General features: G+C 42.8%; 1 protein-coding gene across 2 annotated transcripts in view; it reads right to left on the reverse strand.

The window, feature by feature from the left end:
• Positions 1–21,427, reverse strand: part of ryk (receptor like tyrosine kinase) — a 367,912-nt gene that overhangs the window by 58,644 nt on the left and 287,841 nt on the right. For both annotated transcript variants that reach the window (XM_080184943.1, XM_080184936.1), the window contains one exon: positions 13,776–13,885. In XM_080184943.1, the coding sequence (XP_080041069.1) occupies positions 13,776–13,885 (110 nt within the window). The remainder of the gene's footprint in view (positions 1–13,775; positions 13,886–21,427) is intronic.

A 21,427-nucleotide genomic window follows, 5' to 3' on the forward strand; every position in this document is an offset into this window, starting at 1 on the left:
AATGGAGTTCAGAACTGTTGCGAACTGTGAGGAGGCTAGTGTAGATCTTCAAAAGGACATAGACAGGTGGCGGATTACGTTCAATACACAAATGTGAAATAATCCATTTTGTTAGAAAGGAAATAGAGACACAGTATAATAGGCAAACAACTCTAAAGAGGGTGCAAGAGCTGAGGGACCTGGGTGTACATGTGCCTAAATCATTGAAAGTGACGACGCAGATTGAGAGAGCAGTTAATAAAGCTTTCAATATCCTGGGCTTTATTTATAGAGGTATAACATACAAGAGCAAGGAGTTTATGTTGAACTTGTAGAAGTCACTACATGAGCCTCAGCTGGAGTGTTGCATTCAGTTCTGGGCATCGGAGCTTCGGAAAGATGTAAAGGCTTTGGAGAGAGTGCAGGAAAAATTCATACGAATGGTTCCTGAGTTAAAGTTTATTTATTTATTAGTCACAAGTAAAGCTTACATTAACACTGCAATGAAGTTACTGTGAAAAGTTACTGTGAAAAAGATGACGGTAGATTGAAGATTGATATTATTATTGAGAGACTGGAGACATTAGGACCATTTTCCTTCACGAAAAAGTTGAGCAGAAGTTTGATAAAGATATTCAAAATTTGATTTGATTTATTGTCACATGTATTAACATACAGTAAAAAGTATTATTTCTTGCTTGCTATACAGACAACCATGAGGGTTCTGGACAAAGTAAAGGGAGAAACTGTTTCCATTGTGAAAAGATTGAGAATGAAAGGGCACAGCTTTAAAGTAATTAGCAAAAGAAGCTATAGTGACATGAGGAAAACTTTTTTCTCATGCAGCAAGTGATCAGGTATTGGAATACCGTGCCTCAAGAATGTGATGAAGACTGCTGCAATTGAAGTATTCAGAAGGGAATTAAACTGTTACCTGAAAAGAATATGCAGCGTTATGAGTAGAAGGCAGGAGAATGGAACCAGGTGAATTTCTCACTTGGAGAATTGGTGCAGACATAATCGGCCAGATGGCCTTCTTCTGTGGCACAACAATTCTGTGATCCTGTGGATAGATACACTGCATTCCAAGAACTAGTTTAATATCTGAAGTTGTCTCTACTGGTTCATAATGAACAAATGACAGAGCATTTAACACCCGAAAGTTAAGATCAGCAAAATATAATGTATTTAATGTGACTTTGGAAGCAATGAGACATAATGTCCTTGGAATGGGCATCGGGAACGTCCCTGACTCCACTGGCAAAGTTATAAGACGTGGAGCAAAGGAGGACAAGTCTCCTTGGCACTGGCAGGGAGTTGGGGTGTCCTGGGCGTACTTGGCTTGGGTCTTTAAAACAGTTGGGCAGAAAGATGGCAGACGGAGTTTAATCCAGACAAATGTGAGGTAATGCATTTTGGAAGGTCTAATACAGTAAATGGCAGACCCTTAAGAGTATTGATAGGCAAAGGGATCTGGGTGTACAGGTACACAGGTCACTGAAAGTAGCAATGCAGGGTGGAGAAGGTAGTCAAGAAGGCATACGGCATGCTTGCCTTCATCGGCCAGGGTACTGAGTTTAAAAATTAGTAAGTCATGTTGCAGCTTTATAGAACCTTAGTTAGGCCGCACTTGGAATATAGCGTTCAATTCTGGTCGCCACACTACCAGAAGGATGTGGAGGCTTTGGAGAGGGTACAGAAAAGATTTACCAGGATGTTGCCTGGTATGGAAGGCATTAGCTATGAGGAGAGTTTGGAGAAACTTGGTTTGTTCTCACTGGAGCGATGGAGGTTGAGGGGAGACCTGATAGAAGTCTACAAGATTATGAGAGGCATGGACAGAGTGGATAATCAGAAGCTTTTTCCCAGGGCGGGCATAGGTTTAAGGTGTGAGGGGCAAAGTTAAAAGGAGATGTACAAGGCAGATTTTTTACACAGAGAGTAGTGGGTGCCTGGAACTCGTTGCTGGGGGGAGGTAGTGGAAGCAGATACAGTAATGACTTTTAAGGGGTGTCTTGACAAGTACTTGAATAAGATGGGAATAGAGGGATATGGTTCCTGGAAGTTTTAGTTAAGTCGGGCAGCATGGTTGGTGCAGGCTTGATGGGCCTGTTCCTGTGCTGTAATTCTCTTTGTTCTTTAGTTACTCAGAGGTTAGAAGTGTTTTTATTTCTTCTAACTCTTTCAGAGTATGGTAGAACCATCTGAAGTTAGAGATTAAAATCCTTTAATTGAATAGTTCCCAGCCCAGTGTAATTATCCAGTGGAGGTTAGTGCTTCTGGACAATTGGAGAGGGTAAACCCTTACCTGGGAACGTCTCAGAGGGAATTCCAAGCGCACCTTTATCAAAATCAATGCTGGGGAGTCAGGAAATTACAGGCTAACATTTATTTGGCATCTTTCATATCATGAAAACATTTCACAGCTAATTAATTTGTTTTGAAAGGTTGTGGATTTTGTTTTGCAGGCAAATCTGGCAGTCCGATTAGGCATGATGTAGAGATGCCGGTGTTGGACTGGGGTAAACACAGTAATAAGTCTCACAACACCAGGTTAGAGTTCAATCAGTTATCTGATAATAATCCCACAATCTTTCGGAAACGGTGTCCCTTCGTCAGACTTTTCCCTGCAGCCCTTTTTAAACAAAGGGACAACATTTACCTTTGTCAGGGACACCGTTTCTGAAAGGGGATTGGGACTAGATAGGGTGCTCTTTTGGAAAGTTGGTGCAGACTCAATGGGCCAAATGGCCTGTTCTGCACTGTAAGGATTCTATAAGTGTGAGGTGATGCCTCTGGAAGAAGTAAGAAGGGAATATTCAATGAGTGGCAGGGCACTAGGAAGCTCAGAGGAACACAGGGATCTTGGGGCGCTTGTCCATAGAACCCCAGGGCAGGTAGGACATGTTAATAGGGTAGTTAAGAAGGCATGAGGAACTCTTGACTTTGATCAGTGGTGGCATAGATTATAAGAGCAGAGATGTGCTAGAGCTAAAGAAATCTTTGGTTAGGCCACAGCTGGAATATTGTGTGCAGTTCTGGTCACTTGTGATCACTATAGGAAATGATGCGATAATGATAGAAAGGGTACACAAGATATTGTGGTCAAGTTAGTGTTTGTAAAATTATAAAAAAAATTGTAAAATGTTATGAGTTATAAAATTGCATGGTCTGTTAAAAAAGGTAGTTGTTTAGTTTAAAAAAGGGTAATTGCAGGTGCGTATAGAGTACAACAGACTGAAACGTTGTATCACGGGGTGAGGCAGTAGTGTTGCCACGACAACAGACTGTTTTTGAAGTTTGCCCAATCAGTTTAAACTAAACATCTGAATAACAGCAGCTTATCAGGTTTGAATTTGATGTTTTGGTAACCTGTAAACCAATCCTATTGTCAGAGGATCACAGAGGTTTACAGCATGGAAACAGGCCATTTGGCAACCTGTCCCTGCCACTCTTCTTTTTAAACCCTTAAGCTAGTCTCAATTGCCCACATTTGGCCATATCCTTTTCATTGTTGTAACTGTCTAAATGCTTTTTAAAAGACAAAATTGTATCTGCCTCTACTACTACCTCTGGCAGCTTGTTCCAGACACTCACCACCCTCTGTGTGAAACAACTGCCCCTCTGGGCCCTTTTATATCTCTCTCATCTCACTTTAAACCAATGTCATCTAGTTTTAGACTCCCCTACCTTTGGGAAAAAATATTGACTTTCTTAGATTGCTTGTGTTATTGAATTGATGTTATCCATAGCCTTAATTCCTCGTCATTTTTAACTCATTTAAATTCATTTCAACCTCGACATCTATCGTAACAATTTGATTCCCTGTTTCTAACCAGCTGTATACCAAATCTGTACTGCTGTAATACTGTCCACTTCTTTTGTAAAGAATTACATAGTTTATGCCACATGGATTGATGAATTTCTGAGGTTGTCAGTCGTGAGCATTCCACAGCTAGAATATTCACTATTTTAGAAACTTTCCAAAATGATGTGATTAAAAAGGACCATTTTCATAAGGAATAATCACATTAGTCTTTTCTTTAGGTCCGGTGAAATCCACAGTGCTTCTCAAATGTGTTTTGCTAGGTCCCAGCCTGCCAAACCAACCACAATACCAATGTCATGTATAGCTGACTGCTGATCTTCTAGTGTAATCTACACAGGTGTCATCAAGTGGTTGATGGTAAGTATTCGACATGGAGTTCAGTTACGAGTGGTGTGCCTCAGGGATCTGTTTTGGGGCCACTGCTGTTTGTAATTTTTATAAATGATCTGGATGAGGGTATAGTTGGGTGGATTAGTAAATTTGCTGATGACACCAAAGTCAGAGGTGATGTAGATAGTGAGGAAGGGTGTCTTAGTCTACAGGGAGACTTGGACAAGTTGCAGAGCTGGGCCAAGAGGTGGAGGATGGAGTTTAATGTGGAAAAGTGTGAGGTAATTCACTTTGGCAGGAATAACGGATGTGTAGAGTATAGGGCTAACGGTAGGACTCTGAATAGTGTGGATGAACAGAGGGATCTAGGTGTATGTGTACACAGATCCCTGAAAGTTGGGAATCAAGTAGAAAGGGTTGTTAGGAAGGCATACAGTGTCTTGGCGTTTATTGGTAGGGGGATTGAATTTAGGAGCCGCAGCGTCATGTTGCAACTGTACAAGACTCTGGTGCGGCCACACTTGGAGTACTGTGTGCAGTTCTGGTCCCCACGTTATAGGAAGGATGTGGAGGCTTTGGAGAGGGCTCGGAGGAGGTTTACCAGGATGTTGCCTGGTATGGAGGGGAGGTCCTATGAGGAGAGACTGAGGGATTTGAGGTTGTTTTCGTCAGAAAGAAGGCGGCTAAGAGGGGATCTTATTGAAACATATAAGATGATTAGAGGTTTAGATAGGGTGGACAGTGATAGCCTTTTTCCTCGGATGGAGAAAGCTAGCACGAGGGGGCATAGCTTTAAATTAAGGGGAGGTAGTTATAGGACGGATGTCAGGGGTAGGTTCTTTACCCAGAGGGTGGTGAGGGATTGGAATGCCCCGTCTGCTGCAGTTGTAAATGCGCCAAGTTTGGGGGCGTTTAAGAGATCCGTGGATAGGTTTATGGATGGAAAGGGTTTGGTTTAGGTTAGAGGGTCATTGTTTTTTAACTGGTCGGCACAACATCGTGGGCCGAAGGGCCTGTTCTGCGCTGTAATGTTCTATGTTCTATAAGTTAATGACATTTGGTAACTAAAATAAACATCTACATTGATCAAGTGGACATCAGTATACATTGAATCCCAACCGCCTTAGGAATCTCCAGCTCAATTTACCACAAAACACAGTAGTTTCCATTCACTTCAGACAGAATGAAAACATTGCAAAACATTTACCTTCCTTACCTAAGCCCAGAAAGAGGACAATGGTTATTCAGAGGCAAAACAAAGGATGTTTAACTCCAAAAAACCATCTAGTTTACCAACACAGAGCAAAGATAATAAGCTTTGCACTGCCTCCAGCTAAAACCCCACTTTAATGGTTAGGGTATCAACTTCAGAATATACTGAAGCTTACTGAGAAATAATTCCAATCTCCAAGACCGCTCTTCAAATCCCAATGATCCAAGACCATCGGTCAAAAGTGCAACAGATATGCTAAGAACATGCCTGTCTCAGTGATCAGGTGACTGGCCTGGATCTTGCAGTCTCAAATGCAATGAAAGCTAAGACTGTGTGGGGATGTTGCTATCTAATCGCGGGTATCAGAGACAGGAGGCAGTGGCAACCTGGAGGAGAAGAACACCTGCCACCTGCCGAATGACAGCTTAGTTCAGCTTAGAGAGAGAGAAAATTGGCTTGCTCTCATTGCTGCATTTATGTCTTAAAAGAAAGCCTCATCGCGATAGTGAAGATAGCAAAAGAAGTCAGAGATTCCAGAAAGAAGACAGAAGATTTCAGATGACAACAAACCTGGTTGTGCTTTGCGTGTGACTAAAAGTTCTATTTTTTAATAAGTGGGAATTGTGTTTACTTAAACAACATTCTGTTAGAATAGCATTTTGTTTGGTTTGTTAATAGTGTAGTTTAGCTGTTCACTGATAGTCAGATAAATAAAGTGTTACTCATTGATTTTACATAGTGTGTCTCAGGTAGTTATTTTGATTTAACCACTAAAGATTGCTGAAGAGCAGATTGTGCTATTTCCCATAAACTTTTTAGCAGAAAAGGAGGCACTCCTCTTTGAGTGGTTAAGAGCTAGTTCTCAGAGACGGAATCAACCTCCTCTTTATAACAATATTTACCAAGAGATTGCTGGGGACGGCGAATTTCACTTATGAAGAGAGATTGGATAGACCGGGATTGTTTTCCTTGGAGCAGAGGAGGCGAGGGGGTCATGATTGAGATGTATAAAATTATGGGGCATAGATAGAGAAAAAAATACTTTCCCCCTTGATGAAGGCATCAATAAACAGGAGGCATAGATTTAACGCCACAGAGCAAGGAGGTTATGTTGGAGTTGTACAGAACATTGGTTAGGTCATAGCTGAAGTACTGTGTGTAGGTAGGATGTGATTGCGCTGAAGATGCAGAGGAGATTCACTAGGATGTTGCCTGGAATGGAGCACTTGAGCTATGAAGAATGGCTGGATACACTCTGTTTCCTTTGGTGGAGATGCCGGCATTGGACTGGGGTAAACACGGTAAGAAGTCTCACAACACCAGGTTTATTTGGTAGCAAACACCACTAGCTTTCCGAGCACTGCCTCTTCGTCAGGTGAATGGGAGTTCTGTTCACAAACAAGGCATATAAAGACACAAACTCAATTTACAAAATAATGGTTGGAATGTGAGATTTTACTGCTAATCAAGTCTTAAAGGTACAGATAATGTGAGTGGAGACAGCATTAAGCACAAGTTAAAGAGATGTGTATTGTTTCCAGACAGCACAGTTGGTGAGATTTTGCAAGTCCAGGCAAGTTGTGGGCGTTATAGACAGTGTGACATGAACCCAAGATCCCAGTTGTGGCCGTCCTCACTTGGCTATCAGTCTCTGCTCAGAGGCTCTGCACTGTTGTGTGTTGTGAAGGCCGCCTTGGAGAATGCTTACCCAAAGATCAGAGGCCGAATGCCCACGACAGCTGAAGTGTTCCCCAACAGGAAGAGAACAGTCTTGCCTGGTGATTGTCGAACGGTGTTCATTCATCCTTTGTCGTAACATAGTCTCCCCAGTGTACCATGCCTCTGGACATCCTTTCCTGCAGTGTGTCAGGTAGGCAATGTTGACCTAGTTGCAAGAGTATGTACCATGTACCTGGTGGATGATGTTCTCATATGAGATGATGGCATCCGTGTCGATTATCTGGCACGTCTTGCAAAGGTTGCTGTGGCAAGGTTGTGTGATGTCGTGGTTACAGAAGGTTGGGTACCTTGCTGCGGACAATGATCTGTTTGAGGTTGTGCGGTTGTTTGAAGGCAAGAAGTGGGGGTGACCTTGGCGAGATGTTCGTCTTCATCAATGACATGTTGAAGGCTCCGGAGAAGATGTCGTAGCTTCTCCGCTCCAGGGAAGTACTGGAAGTCGTCCAGTATTTTCTGGACTATGAGGACAGAGTATAGAACATAGAACACTACAGCACAAACAGGCCCTTCGGCCCACGAGTTGTGCCGATCACATCAACACCTACCAACCTACAGACCTATCTATAACCCTCAATCTCATTAAACCCCATATACTCATCCAGAAGTCTTTTAAAAGACCCCAGCGAGTTCGCCTCCACCACCACTGACGGCAGCCGATTCCATTCACTCACCACCCTCTGAGTGAAAAACTTACCCCTAAGTATGAGGGCAGATTCTACATTGGGAAAGCAGGGAGGATGTTTCTGATGGTGGGAGTGTCCAGAACCAGGGATCACAATCTGAGGATTTGGGGTCGACCATTTAGGAGACATTTCTTCACCCAAAGAGTGGTGAGTCAGTGGAATTCATTACCATGAAGTAGTTGATGCCAAAACATTGAATGTACTCAAAGGTGGCTAGATGTAGTAGTGGGATGAATGGGATCAAAGGTTGTGGGGAGAAAAGAGGATTAGCTTATTGAGTTGGATGATCAGCCATGATTGTGATGAATGGCGGAGCAGGCTCGAAGGGCCGAATAGTCTCCCCCTACTCCTATTTTCTATGTTTCTATGCACCTGGCCAGTTCTTTCTAAACTGGGTAACATCTATTTTCAATTAAATAATTAGAGTTAATGTTCAATTAAGAGTTAAAGTTCAGTAAGAGTTAAAGTGTTGAAACTGTTCTAAGTTTGAGTTGGTGCCTCAAGTGTTAAATAAAGAAAGATGAAAAGAATTAAGAGTTGACTTCTGTTCTTGTTTGTCACATTAAAATGGAATGCTAGAAAGAGTTTGAATTTATAGCCAAATAAGACTCAGGGTGGGGATTTTATGGCCTCGCTCATCCCAAAACCATAATATCCCTTTCCATCGACTGCCCCTCGTCCGCTCTGATTCCTATGGCAGTCGAGATGGTAAAATGCTGGGTACTGGAGAGAATTGCAAGGTACAGCAGGAATTCACTTGAGGAGAGAAGAAACCAGTCAGAACAGATCTTTAATGCAGATGAAACTCAACTGTCTGGAAGAAAATGCCAAATAGGACTTGCATATCCCAAGAAAAAAGGGCAGCACCTGGTTTTAATGCTGCAACGGGCAGGCTAATGCTCTTATTATGTGCCAATGCAACTCATTTTAAATGTAAACAAACGTTGGTTTCTAGATCAGAAAAGCTCCAGCTATTAAAGGGAAAATTAAATCCTATCTGCCACTTTTTTGGAAGGCTACCGGGCAATGTTTGGGTTACAGCAGCATTTAGGACTTTCTTTCTAAGACATATGAGGGAAAAAACTGGTCTTTCAACATCCTACTTATCCTGTATAATTCTCGTGGACATGTACCCTCCCCTTCAGAAAACCATCCTGATTTGTTTTTATCCGAGAAATGACCTCCTTTATCCACCTAATGGGAAAGTCATTGCATCCTCCAAGATTTACTACACACATCAAAGTTCCACCACATTCTCGACATTATGGAAACAAATCCTTCAACCGCTGTCTGTGATTGCTGGAATCAATTCAAAATCCTCACAGCAATCAGGATAGGTATGACTTAAGGAGTGAGATTAGAGACTCAACTGTAAATCTTGCTGGGAAAAAAAATTCCTGAGGCTGTGAATGATTTCATAAGGTTCCACTATTTGGATGCTGAAGTAACCAAGATTGTTGAGTTGGCAAAACAAGATGGAGGGAAGCTTTGAAGACCTGGCCACAGATGAAGGAGAGGATTTGTTTCAGTCTCATCAAGAGGAACTCTCCACAAAAGAATTGGTGGAATAGGTGAAATGAAATAGGAGTATGAAGAAGAGCATAAGAAAACTCACGCTGCACCCAAATTGATGGGCAGACCTCACTAGATCACCTGAAGATTTGAAAACAACAGACAAACGCAGAAAGAAGCATTGTCTTTTGCAGAGTGATTGACAATGCTGCTGCCTTTTACAGAGAACTTTAAAAATTGAAAAGCAAAATGCAAAAACAGCCAAAAATAACATCAATTTTTTATCCACATCTACATCAGCCACATCACCCACTCCCCTTCCTCTCAAGCAAAGTGTGATATTTATTACATTGTTTAATAAAACAATGAAACAAGAACAATTTGTCCAGTAAGTTTCTTTTACATTTATTAAAACGTTTTTTATTATATTTGATTCATCATACATGTCAATTTTTCAGGTGGCTGGCAGCTATCTAGATTCAAAGACATTTACAGCACAGCTGGAGGCTATTCAGCCCAGCACACCCATGCCAGTCAACAAGCATCTGACTACACTTTCTCATTTTCTAGCACTTGGCCCATAGCCCTGAAAGTTATAGCAATGCAAGTGAAAATCTAAATACTTCTTAAATGTTACAAGACTCAACCTCCCTTTCAGGCAGTGAGTTCCAGACTCCCATCAACTTTATGTTTCCCAACTTCCCTCTTAGATGTCTATCTCTTACCTTATTATTGAACCCTCTACTAATGGAAAAAAGTGCCTTCCTATCCACCCTATCCATGCCCACATAATCTTAAACACCTGTATCAGGTCCACCCCTCAACTTTCACAGCTCCACGGAAAACAGCCCCAGCCTATCAAACCTTTCCTCATTGCTCAGATGTTCCAGCCCAGGGAACATTCTGGTAAATTTCCTCTGCACCCTCTGCAGTGCAATCACATCCTTCCTGTAATGTGGTGACCAGCATTGCACACAGTTCTCTAGTTGTGACCTAACCAGTGTTTTAGAATGAGAGTATTCCATCATGACCCCCCTGCTCTTGCGTTCTATGCCTCGGCTAATAAAGGCAAGTACCCATAAGCCTTCTTAACTACTTTATCTACCTGCCCTGCTACCTTCAGGGATCTGTGGCTATGCACTCGAAGTTCCCTGTGATCTTCAGTATTTTCCAGAGTCCTACCATTCATAATATAATCCTTTGCCTTGTTAGCCCACAATGAGTGCATTACCTCACACTTTTCTGGGGTGAATTCCATTTGCCATTGTTCTGCCCATCTGATCAATTCATTGATATACACCTGCAGTCTACGGCTATCCTTCTCACTATTGCCATACTTCTAATTTTTGTCATCTGCGAAATACTTCATCAGAACCCCTACATTTAAGTTCAAACCATCAATTTACACTACAAATAGAAAGGGCCTCAGCATCGAACTACAACTTTAAGTGCAGCTTGACACCCCTATCAATCTTCTGAGTCACTAAGGGGCTGATTTTCCTAGTTTTCAGGTGGGCATAGGGTTAATTGTGTTATGTCATGGTGTAAATTTTAGGAAGTCATGGGATAAATTAATGGTGACTGCTGTTTCAGAGAAAGTTCCAAGTGTCATACATGCTTGATTGTTTTCATGGTACAGGAAGCGTTTCCACATCTGACGCACTGGTTATTGTGTCAGTCTTCCTCCACTCTTGAACTTGAGCCATAACAAGCTCAAACATCAGTGAAATTGACCCCTGCTTCCCTGAATTCTACAGGACCTGGATTGTGTTGAGAAACACTCACCAGTGCACTTCCTGTCCCCAATAGCCACAATCCTGGCCCCTGGCCATTTACGATTCAGCACAACATGAATGGCAACATGATTTCTCAGGCTCACAGACTCACCCGCACAGTAAAGGTCAGAAAACAGTAACCTCCATTAGGCCGTGCGTGCACCTTCATACCAGTGCTTCCAAAGAAGCCACTCCATGAGAACCCTCCAATTACTTAATCAACGCACTGGAATGTAAACTGGGGTCGGGGCAAGGAAAGTTTGCATCCAGTTCTGGTTGTTGGCACAAAGGATTTCTGTGCATTTGGGAGTGTCCTGGTGCACCTAGCGGCTGAATGGCATTCAAATTGCCTGTGCACAAAGCACAAGAGGAGGTTCATTTGAGTTTGTCCAGTAAATGTGGCATTATGGGAGGGGATTCTGGGGAGGAAAATTGAGAAGACAGAATCGGGATGTTTGAACAACTCGGAGAAAAATGTCAGGATACCGGGATGCTTAATGAAAAACCAGTACCAGCAAAATCAGGATAACTGGTCACCAAATTTGTTGCTGCAATTTGTTCATGCACGAGTTTTGAAATAATGTTTTTAACTAATGCAGAACAAATAATTAAGAAAACATCATTTACAAAAACCATTAGGTTTCCTGCAGATGTTCTCCTAATCTCACTGCTAAGAAAGTAACTTTTAGTATTCCTGGGTCTTTCATGACTCTTTTTTAATATCTGTTTATGGGATTGGGGTGACACTGGCTAGACTAACATTTACTGCCCATTCCTAGCTGCCCTTTAGGAGGTAGTGGTGAGTTGCCTTCTTGAACTATTGCTGTTACAGGGGATGTTCCAGGATTTTGACCCAGCGACAGAAAACAGCGAAATATTTCCAAATCAGGATAGTGAGTGGCTTGGAAGTGAACCTCCAGGTGGTGGTGCTCCCATGTATCTGCTGCCCTTGTCCATCTAGATCAGAGGTCTCCAAACTACGGCCCGGATCGGAGTTTGGAGACCGCTATCTAGATGATAGTGGTCGTGGGTTTAAATAGTGTTGTGTAAGTAGTCGTGAGCAGTTCCTACAATGCATCATGTAGATGGTACACATGGCTGTCATTGTTTGTTGAGGGTGGCAGGATTTCATGTTTGCGGAAGGGATACCATTCAAACAGGGTGCTTTGTCCTGGATATGTCAAGCTTCTTGAGTGCTGGAACTATACTCATCCAGCCAAGTGGACAGTATTTCATTATACTCCTGGCTTGTGCCTTGTAAACAGTGGACAGGCTTTTGGGACTCAGGAGGTGAGATATTCACTGTGTGAATCCTAGCCTCTGACCTGCTTCTTAGTGCAGTTTTCATATTGCTAGTCCAATTCAGTGCCTGGACGTAATTTACAAGATTTTGACAGTGGGGGATTCAGCGACGCTAAAGCCACTGAATGAAAAGGGTGAGTGTTAAATCCTCTCTGTCACCGGAAATGGTCTTTGCCTGGCATTAGTGTGGCATGAATGTTACTTGCCACATGTCAGCCTAAACCCATATATTATCCAGGTCTCGCTGCATTTGGATATGAACTACTCAGTTAAGGGTAATCATTCTCATGTAACTCTGGCTTCAGCTCTTTTGTCCATGTTTGAACTAAGGCTATAATGAGGCCAGGAGCTGAGTGACCTGGTGGAAGCCAATCTCAGCCTCAGCAAGCAGATTGCTAAACAACTGCTGGTTGATAGCACTGTTGATGGCCTCTTCCATCGATTTACTGATGCTCAAGAGTAGACTGATGGGCCGGATTGGATTTGGCTTATTCCTCGTATACAGGACATGTCTGGGCAATTTTCCACATTGTCAGGTAGATGCCAGTGTTGCCAGATGCCACCTATACTGGAAAAAGTTTGCTAGGGTCGCGGCAAGTCCTGCAGCACATGTCTATACTACTACTGCCAGAACATTGTCAGGGCCCATAACCTTTGCAGCATCTAATGCCTTCAACCATTTTCTGTGCCTTACGTGGAGCGAACTGAATTGACCGAAGACTGGCATTTGTGAAGCCAGGGACCTCCAGAGGAGGCCAAGATGGATCATCCACTCAGCACCACTAGCTAAGGATTGTTGTAAATGCTTCAGCCTTATCTATTGCACTGATGTTCTTGACTCCCCCATCATTGAGGATGGGGTTATTTATGGAGTCTTCTCCTCCAAGTGAGTTGTTTAACTGTCCACGACCATCCACAGCTGCATTTGGCAGGATTGCAGAGCTCAGATACGATCTGTTGGTTATGGAATTGCTAAGCTCTGTCTAAAACTTGCTGCTATGCAGCTTGGCACGCAGGTAAGACCAGAAGTAGGAACAGGAAGAGGCCGTTTAGCCTCTTGAGCCTGCTCCACCATTTAATAGGATCGTGGCTGATCCAACACTCTTCACATCCTGCCCTCTCCCCATAATCCTTCATTCCCTTACTGATCAAAAATCTATTTCAACCACAAATTTACATAAGGACTCCGCTCCCACAGCAAGGAATTCTAAAGACACTCAACCTACAGAAAAGAAATTCCTCCTCAATGCGGTCTTAAACACTTTATACTGAGACTATGCCCTCTGGTCCTAGCCTCTCCCATGAAGGGAAACATTCTCTCAGCATTTACCTTGTCAAGTCAAGAATCCTACATTGAAGTCATGCAGTGTAAAAACACAGGTGAATTGTAGGCAGCAATTTCTCGTACTTACACACAATTTCTTGTAGCCAGGTCTTTGTGTATAACTTCTCTCCTGGCCAGGTAACTCATCCCACAGGCGATCTGAATAGCCATATGTACAAGGTCCTGCTGGGATATTGCCTGTGAAAAATGCATGACAACCATTACTATGAATTTCAGCAAATTCAGTTAATGCAAACTGAAATAAAATCAATCTATATTCTAAGCAAAGTTGCAGGTGGCAGCCACAAAGAGCGAGATCCTCCTCCAAAGCCACAATATAGTCTCAAGGAATGGATGCAGTGCACAAGTTCGATTACCTCACACAAATGGTCATGGTCAGTTAATGGCATATATCGCAAATTGCACCAACAGCCTCGTATTCCATTCCATTCATCATACCCTATTCATTCTCTCTCAACAGTGACTCACACTTCAAATTCATAGAACATCAATCTCACAAAAGTCTCAAAGCAGCATGTACGTAGTCAGCGCCACTCTACACAATGGGGAAAACCACTATCCTACTGAAGCCACATTTCTACTCAGTCTCTGGCTATAAGTGCTAACTGCTGGCAAATAGAGGAGAATGCAGTGCCTTCTCTCTTTCCAGATGGAAGGGAGAGTGTTCATGATCATTGGAGTAGCTAAGTGTGGGGCATAAGAAGCAATAGAACTGAAACCACTGAAGATGACAGTATACTAATATTCAATCCTCATCGTCACTTCCCACTTCTCTTCCAAGAGATGTTTTAAGAGTGAAACCTTGCTTTTCCCTCACTTTACCGCATGACAAACTGATCTTTGCGCCTCTCTTTTATCAGATACTGAAGAATTTGGACAGACTGTGGCATAGGAGCAAGAAGTGGTAGAGGAAGAGCAGATTCATCAGGAAGAAACATCCCATCATCTGCTCTGACCCTTGCAGCCAGCAGCTCAGATGCTGAGACTATGTACACGTTACAGGATAGCATAGAGGCAAAATCGACAATGAGAGACTGGATGTAAGTGGGCTGCAGCTAGGGCTGGGGAAAAGAACAAAGAACAGCACAAGGAACAGGCCCTTTGGACCACCAAGTCTGTGCCGGCACAGATGCTCCTCTAATCTAATATTTTCTTGCCTCTGCGTGGTCCATATCCTTCTATTCCCTGTCTATTCATGTATCTAAATGCCTCTTGAAAGTTGTTATGGAATCTGCTTCTACCACCTCCTCCAGCAACATGTTCCAGGCTTTCACTACCCTCTGTGTGAAAAACTTGCTCCTTACATCTTTTAAACTTTCCACCTCTTATTTTCAAACTGTGCCTCTGAGTAATTGACCCTTCAACCTGTCATAATGTTGTAAGTCTCTATCAGGTTCCCCATTCATCCTCCAAAACTCCAATGAAATCAAATTTGTTCAACCTTTCTTCATAATCCATACCCTCCAAACAACGCATCATCCTGCACCCTTTTCAATGCATCAATAACCTCCCAGTAGTGTGACATGAAGAATTGTACACAGTACTCTAAATGCGGCCTAAGCAAAGTTTTATACAGCTGCAGCATGATTTTCCAATTCCTATATTAAATGCCCTGACCAATGAACACCAGCATGCCACACGCCTTCTTGACCACCTTGTCCACCTGAGTTGCCATCTTTAGGGAACTATGGATCTGTACATCTAGATCCCTCTATATGCTGATCTTTTTAAAGACTATACCATTTACTGTATACTTTCCTTCTGCAATCGACCTTCCAAATCACATCCCCTCACATTTGTTCGGGTTAAGTTCCATCTGCCATCTTTCGGCCCAGGTCTGTAGCCGCTTTATATCCTACCGTATCCTCTGATAATCCTCTTCACTATCTGCTACTCCCCCAATTTTTGTATCATCTGCAAATTTACTAATTAGACCACCTATATTTTCGAAACAACAGAGGCCCCAGCACTGATCCTGTGGAACGCCACTTGTCATAGACCTCAGATCCCATATGACTTTATCTTCTGTATCAGCCTGCCATAAGGAATCTTATCGAAGACTTTACCGAAAGTCCATGCACACAACATCCATTGCCCTGCCCTGGTCACTTTTTTTGTCACTTCCTCAAAGAGCTCAATCAAGTTTGAGAGTAACTTCCTCTTCACAAAATAATGCTGCCTATTCTCTTCCAGATGCGAGTACATCCTGTCCCTAAGAATCTCCTCCAATAATTTCCCCACAACTGATATAAGGCACACAGACCTGTAGTTTCCTGGATTGTCTCTTTTGCCCTTCTTAAACAGAGAAACAGTGTTTGCTCCTCTCCAATCCTCTGGTACCTCACCCGTGGCAAAAGAAGGTACAAAGATTTTGGCCACGGCCTCAGCAATTTCTTTCTTCACCTCTCTTAATATTCTGGGATAGATTCTATCCGGTCCTGGGGATTGTCCACCTTCATGATTTTCAAAATACCGCCAATACCTCCTCCCTTCTTATCTCAATATGTCTACGAATATCAAAGTGCTTCTGTCTACAATCATCATCCACATCCTTCTCCTTTGTGAATACTGATGCAAAGTACTCGTTAAGGACCTCAGCCACTTCAGCTGGCTCTACGCAAAGGCTGGCACAAATGCCATTAGGTTGGGGGAGGAGTGAATTGCACTTGAATTCGAATGCAAAGGGCTGCTGCAGATGCCGAGGTGTTGCAGATTAAAGGTGGACGTCGTAGGGTCACACCTGGGAAAATCTACCCTGCAGTCTCTCTTGTGAAAGCCACTGCATAACAACATCAGGGCAGTTCAACTCCTGCTGAAGATAGGCGTTAAGAGAATACACAAGATGATTAGTTGATCTTTACATGAAATATTAGACAATTTGCTTTGTGGCATTTTTAAAATCTCAGCATTGTGACCAAGAGGACACAGATCATCTGTAATGGACTGATGGCGTGGTTGTTGATCAGTGAATTGCATACAGTGGTGTCACAGTCGAATGATAACAAAAGAGGTGCCTAAAAGGGTTCTAGACATGTCTAGAAGGGTTCTAGACATGTCTAGAAGGGTTCAAAATTGATCAGCAGGAAATGTTGAATAGGCACTTAAAATTGACAAGGCAATTGGACCAAAATAATCCATGGATATTAAGGTGGGTGAGAATGGAAATTGCAGGGAATCTTCCAGTCTTCCTTAGACTCAGGGGAGGTGCCAGGGGACTGGAGAATTGCAAGAGTCATGCTCTTGTTCAAAAAAAGCTGTAAGGATAGCCTCAGCAATTACAGGCAAGTCAATTTAACATCAGTGGTGGGCCACTGGAAACAATAATTTGGGATAGAATTATTAATAGCATGGAATAATGTGGGTTGATTAGGAAAAGCCAGCATGGATTTCTAAAGGGAAAACATTGTTTAACTTGCTGCAGTTTTTTGATGAGGTAACAGAAATGGTCGATGAGGGTAATGTTGTTGATGTATTGTACAGGGACTGTCAAAAGGCATCCGATACAGTGCCACACAACAGAGTTGTGAGCAGAGTTATAGTTCACAGAATAAAAGGGACAGTAGGGACACAGGTACAAATTAGGCTGAATAATAGGAAGCAGACAGCAATGTTCAACTAATATTTTGGGGGCTGGAGGAAGGTTTGTAGTGGTAGAACATAGAACATTACAGCGCAGTACAGGCCCTTCAGCCCTCGACGTTGCGCCAACCAGTGGAACTAATCTAATGACCCTCTAACCTATACTATTCCAATGTTATCCATATGCCTATCCACTGACCATTTGAACGCCCTTAAAGTTGGCGAGTCCACAACTGCTGCAGGCAGGGCATTCCACGACCTTACTACCCTCTGAGTAAAGAACCTACCTCTGATATCCGTCCTATAATTACCACCCCTTAATTTAAAGCTATGTCTCCTTGTGTTAGCCATCACCATCCGAGGAAAAAGGCTCTCACTGTCCACCCTATCCAATCCTTTGATCATCTTGTATGCCTCAATCAGGTCACCTCGTAACCTTCTTCTCTCCAATGAAAATAACCTCAAGTCCCTCAGCCTTTCCTCATAAGACCTTCCCACCATACCAGGCAACATCCTGGTAAACCTCCTCTGCACCCTTTCCAATGCCTCCACATCTTTCTTATAATATGGCGACCAGAACTGTACGCAATACTCCAAGTGCGGCCGCACCAGAGTTTTGTACAGTTACAACATGATCTCACGGCTCCGAAATTCAATCCCTCTACCAATAAAAGCTAACACACCGTACGCCTTCTTAACAACCTTATCAACCTGGGTGCCAACTTTCAGGGAGCTATGCACATGTACCCCGAGATCTCTCTGCTTGTCAACACTACTAAGAGTCCTTCCATTAGCCCTATATTCTGTACTCCTGTTATTCTTACCAGAGTGAATCACCTCACACTTTTCCGTATTAAACTCAACCTGCCACCTCTCAGCTCAGCTCTGCAGCTTATCTATGTCCCTCTGCAAACTGTAACATCCATCTGTCTACAACTCCTCCAACTTTGGTGTCGTCAGCAAATTTGCTAATCCATCCTTCTACACCCTCATCTAGATCATTTATAAAAATGACAAACAGCAGTGGCCCCAAAACAGATCCTTGAGGTACACCACTTGTAACTGAACTCCAGGTTGAATATTTCCCATCAACCACCACCTTCTGTCTTCTATCAGCTAGCCAATTCCTGATCCAAACTGCTAAATCACCTTCAATCCCATGCATCTGCATCTGGTGTTCCCCAGGGATCAGTATTAGAACTCTTGCTTCTGATGTATATCAGTGATCTAGATATTGGTTTGCAGGGGACACTTTCAAAGTTTGTGGGTGATACAAAACTTGAAAGTATTGCAAATAGTGAGGAGAACAATACAGACCTTCAAAAGAACATGAACCAAGTTGGTGTACTGGGCAGATGGTTGGCAAATGAAGTTCAATGTAGAGAAGTGAGAGGTGATGCATTTTGGTAGGAAGAACGTGAAGAGGCAACATAAAATAAGGTGTAAAGTTCTTAAAGAGGTTCAGGAGCAGAGGGACCATAGATTGTTGAAGGTGGAGAGCAGTTAATAAATTATAGTTTTTTGGGTTTTATTAATAGGCCTTAAAGCATAAGAGTAAGAGGATTATGCTGAACTTGTACAAGGCATTAATTAGATATCAGTTGGAATACCATGTACAGTTCTATGCACCATATTAAAAGGTTGTGAATGCATTGGAGAGATTGCAAAAGAGATTTGCAAGAATGGTTCTAGCAATGAGAAACTTCACTTATGATGGAGTGGAGTGGTCCTCTTGGAGACAAGGCAACTAAGAAAAGATTTTATAGCGATGTCCAAAAACATGTGGGGGTACAACAGAATAGGGAGAAACTGTTCCCACTTGTAAAAACAATCAAGAACAAGAGGACACAGATTTGCAAAAAATTCACACAATGAGGAGTCCAGGTCTGGAATGTCCTGCCTGGAAGTGCAATGGAGGCAGGTTCAATCGAAGAAGGCACTGGATGATTACTTGAATAGAGTCAGAGAGCAATACAGCATGGAAACAGGCTCTTCAGCCCAACCAGTCCATGTTGACCATGGCGCTCTTTCAACTCATCCCAATTGTGCATTTTTGGTCCAAATCCCTCTAATCCTTTCCCATCCATGTACTTATCCAAATGCTTTTTCAATATTGCTATTAGACCTGTGTCAACTACTTTCTCTGGGAGCTCGTTCCATATATGTACCACCCTTTGCATGAAGAACTTGCCCCTCAGGTCCCTTTTAAATTTTTCTCCTCTTCACCTTAAAATTATGCCCTCTAGTTTTCAATTCCCCTACCCTGGGAAAAAGCCTCACTCGGGCATGACCGGAAATTCTGTTGTCGGACACTCGCCCGTGTCAATTTCCTGGCAGGCAAGGTGGTAGAGTTCAGGCCTGTGTGTGTTCATCCTATCTATGATTCTCATAACTTTATACACCTCAATAAGGTCGCCCCGCATTCTTCTACATTCCAAGGAATAAAGCCCTAGCCTCACCAACCGCTCTTTATGACTCAGGCACACTGGTCCTAGCAACATCTGCATAAATCTTCTTTGCACTCTTTCCAGTTTATCAATGTCTTTTCTATAACAGGGTGAGCAAAACTGTACACAATACACCAAGTGTGGCAACAGAAATTGAATATGGAGAAAATGCAGGAGAATGGCACTAAGTCATAATGTTCATTTGCAGAGTCAGTGCAGAAATGATGGACCGAATGACCTCCTTTTGCACTGTTACAATATTGATACTGAGAGTCAAAAATGGGGGAATTAGCTCAAATGGTAGAATGTTTACTTTGTGATGAGGCAGTGGGATCAATGCCCACATTTTCCACTTTTATTTTATAAGCAGCAGGGTGGAACTTGGATGGCACAATGGTTAGCACTGCTGCCACACAATGCAGAGATCTGGGTTAAAATCCTGGCTTGAGTCACTGTTTGCGTGGAGCCTGCGCGTTCTCCCCATGTCTTTTTTTTCATTCATTTGTGGGATGTGGGCATAGCTGGCTGGCCAGCATTTATTGCCCATCCCTAGTTGCCCTTGAGAAGGTGCTGGTGAACTGCCTTCTTGAATCACTGCAGTCCATGTTCTGTACTTTGACCCACAATGCTCGTAGGGAGGGAATTCCAGGATTTTGACCCAGCAACTGCGAACGAACGGTGATATATTTCCAAGACAGGATGCTGAGTGGCTTAGAGTCATAGAGGTTTACAGCCCAACTTGTCCATGCCACTCTTATTTTCTTTTAAAACCCGTAAGCTAATCCCAATTGCCCGCATTTGGCCTATATCCCTCTATACCCATCTCACCTATGTAACTATCTAAGTGCTTTTTAAAAGATAAAATTGTACCCGCCTCTATTACTACCTCTGGCAGCTTGTTGCACATACTCACCACACTCTGTGTGAAAAAATTGCCCCTCTGGATACTTTTGTACCTCTCCCCTCTCACCTACGCCCTCTAGTTTTAGATTCCCCTACCTTTGGGAAAAGATATTAACTATCTCCCTTGTGTTTGCCCCTCATTATTTTATAGACCTCTATAAGGTCCCCCTCAGCCTGCTATGCTCCAGAGAAAAAAGTCCCAGTCTATTCAGCCTCTCATTATATAACTCAATCCAACAAGTCCAGGTAGCATCCTAGAAAATCTTTTCTGCACTCTTTCTAGTTTAATAATATCCTTTCTATAATAGGGTGACCAGAATTGCACACTATTCCAAGTGTGGCCTTACCAATGTCTTGTACAACTTCAACAAGATGTCCCAACTCCTGTATTCAATGTTCTGACCGATGAAACCATGCCGAATGCCTTCTTCACCACTCCGTCCACCTGTGACTTCACTTTCAAGGAGCTTTGAACATGTACCCCGAGATCTCATTGTTCTGTAATTCTAATAAACTAGGCTTGTACTCGTTAGAGTTTAGAAGAATGAGGGGAGATCTCATTGAGACATATAAGATGATGAATGGGATGGATAGGATAGAGGTGGAGAGACTCTTCCCGCTCAGAAAGGACAGTAGGATTAGGGGGCACAGCCTCAAAATAAAGGGGGGGCGGTGTAGAACGGAGTTGAGGAGGAACGTCTTCACTCAAAGGGTGGTGAATCTCTGGAATTCTCTGCCCATTGAAGTGGTGGAGGCTACCTCGCTAAATGTTTTCAAGACGCGGGTTGAT

Source organism: Carcharhinus amblyrhynchos, chromosome 3 (assembly GCF_965287045.1).
Source record: "Carcharhinus amblyrhynchos chromosome 3, sCarAmb.v2.hapA, whole genome shotgun sequence".
In the NCBI taxonomy this organism is placed as follows: domain Eukaryota; kingdom Metazoa; phylum Chordata; class Chondrichthyes; order Carcharhiniformes; family Carcharhinidae; genus Carcharhinus; species Carcharhinus amblyrhynchos.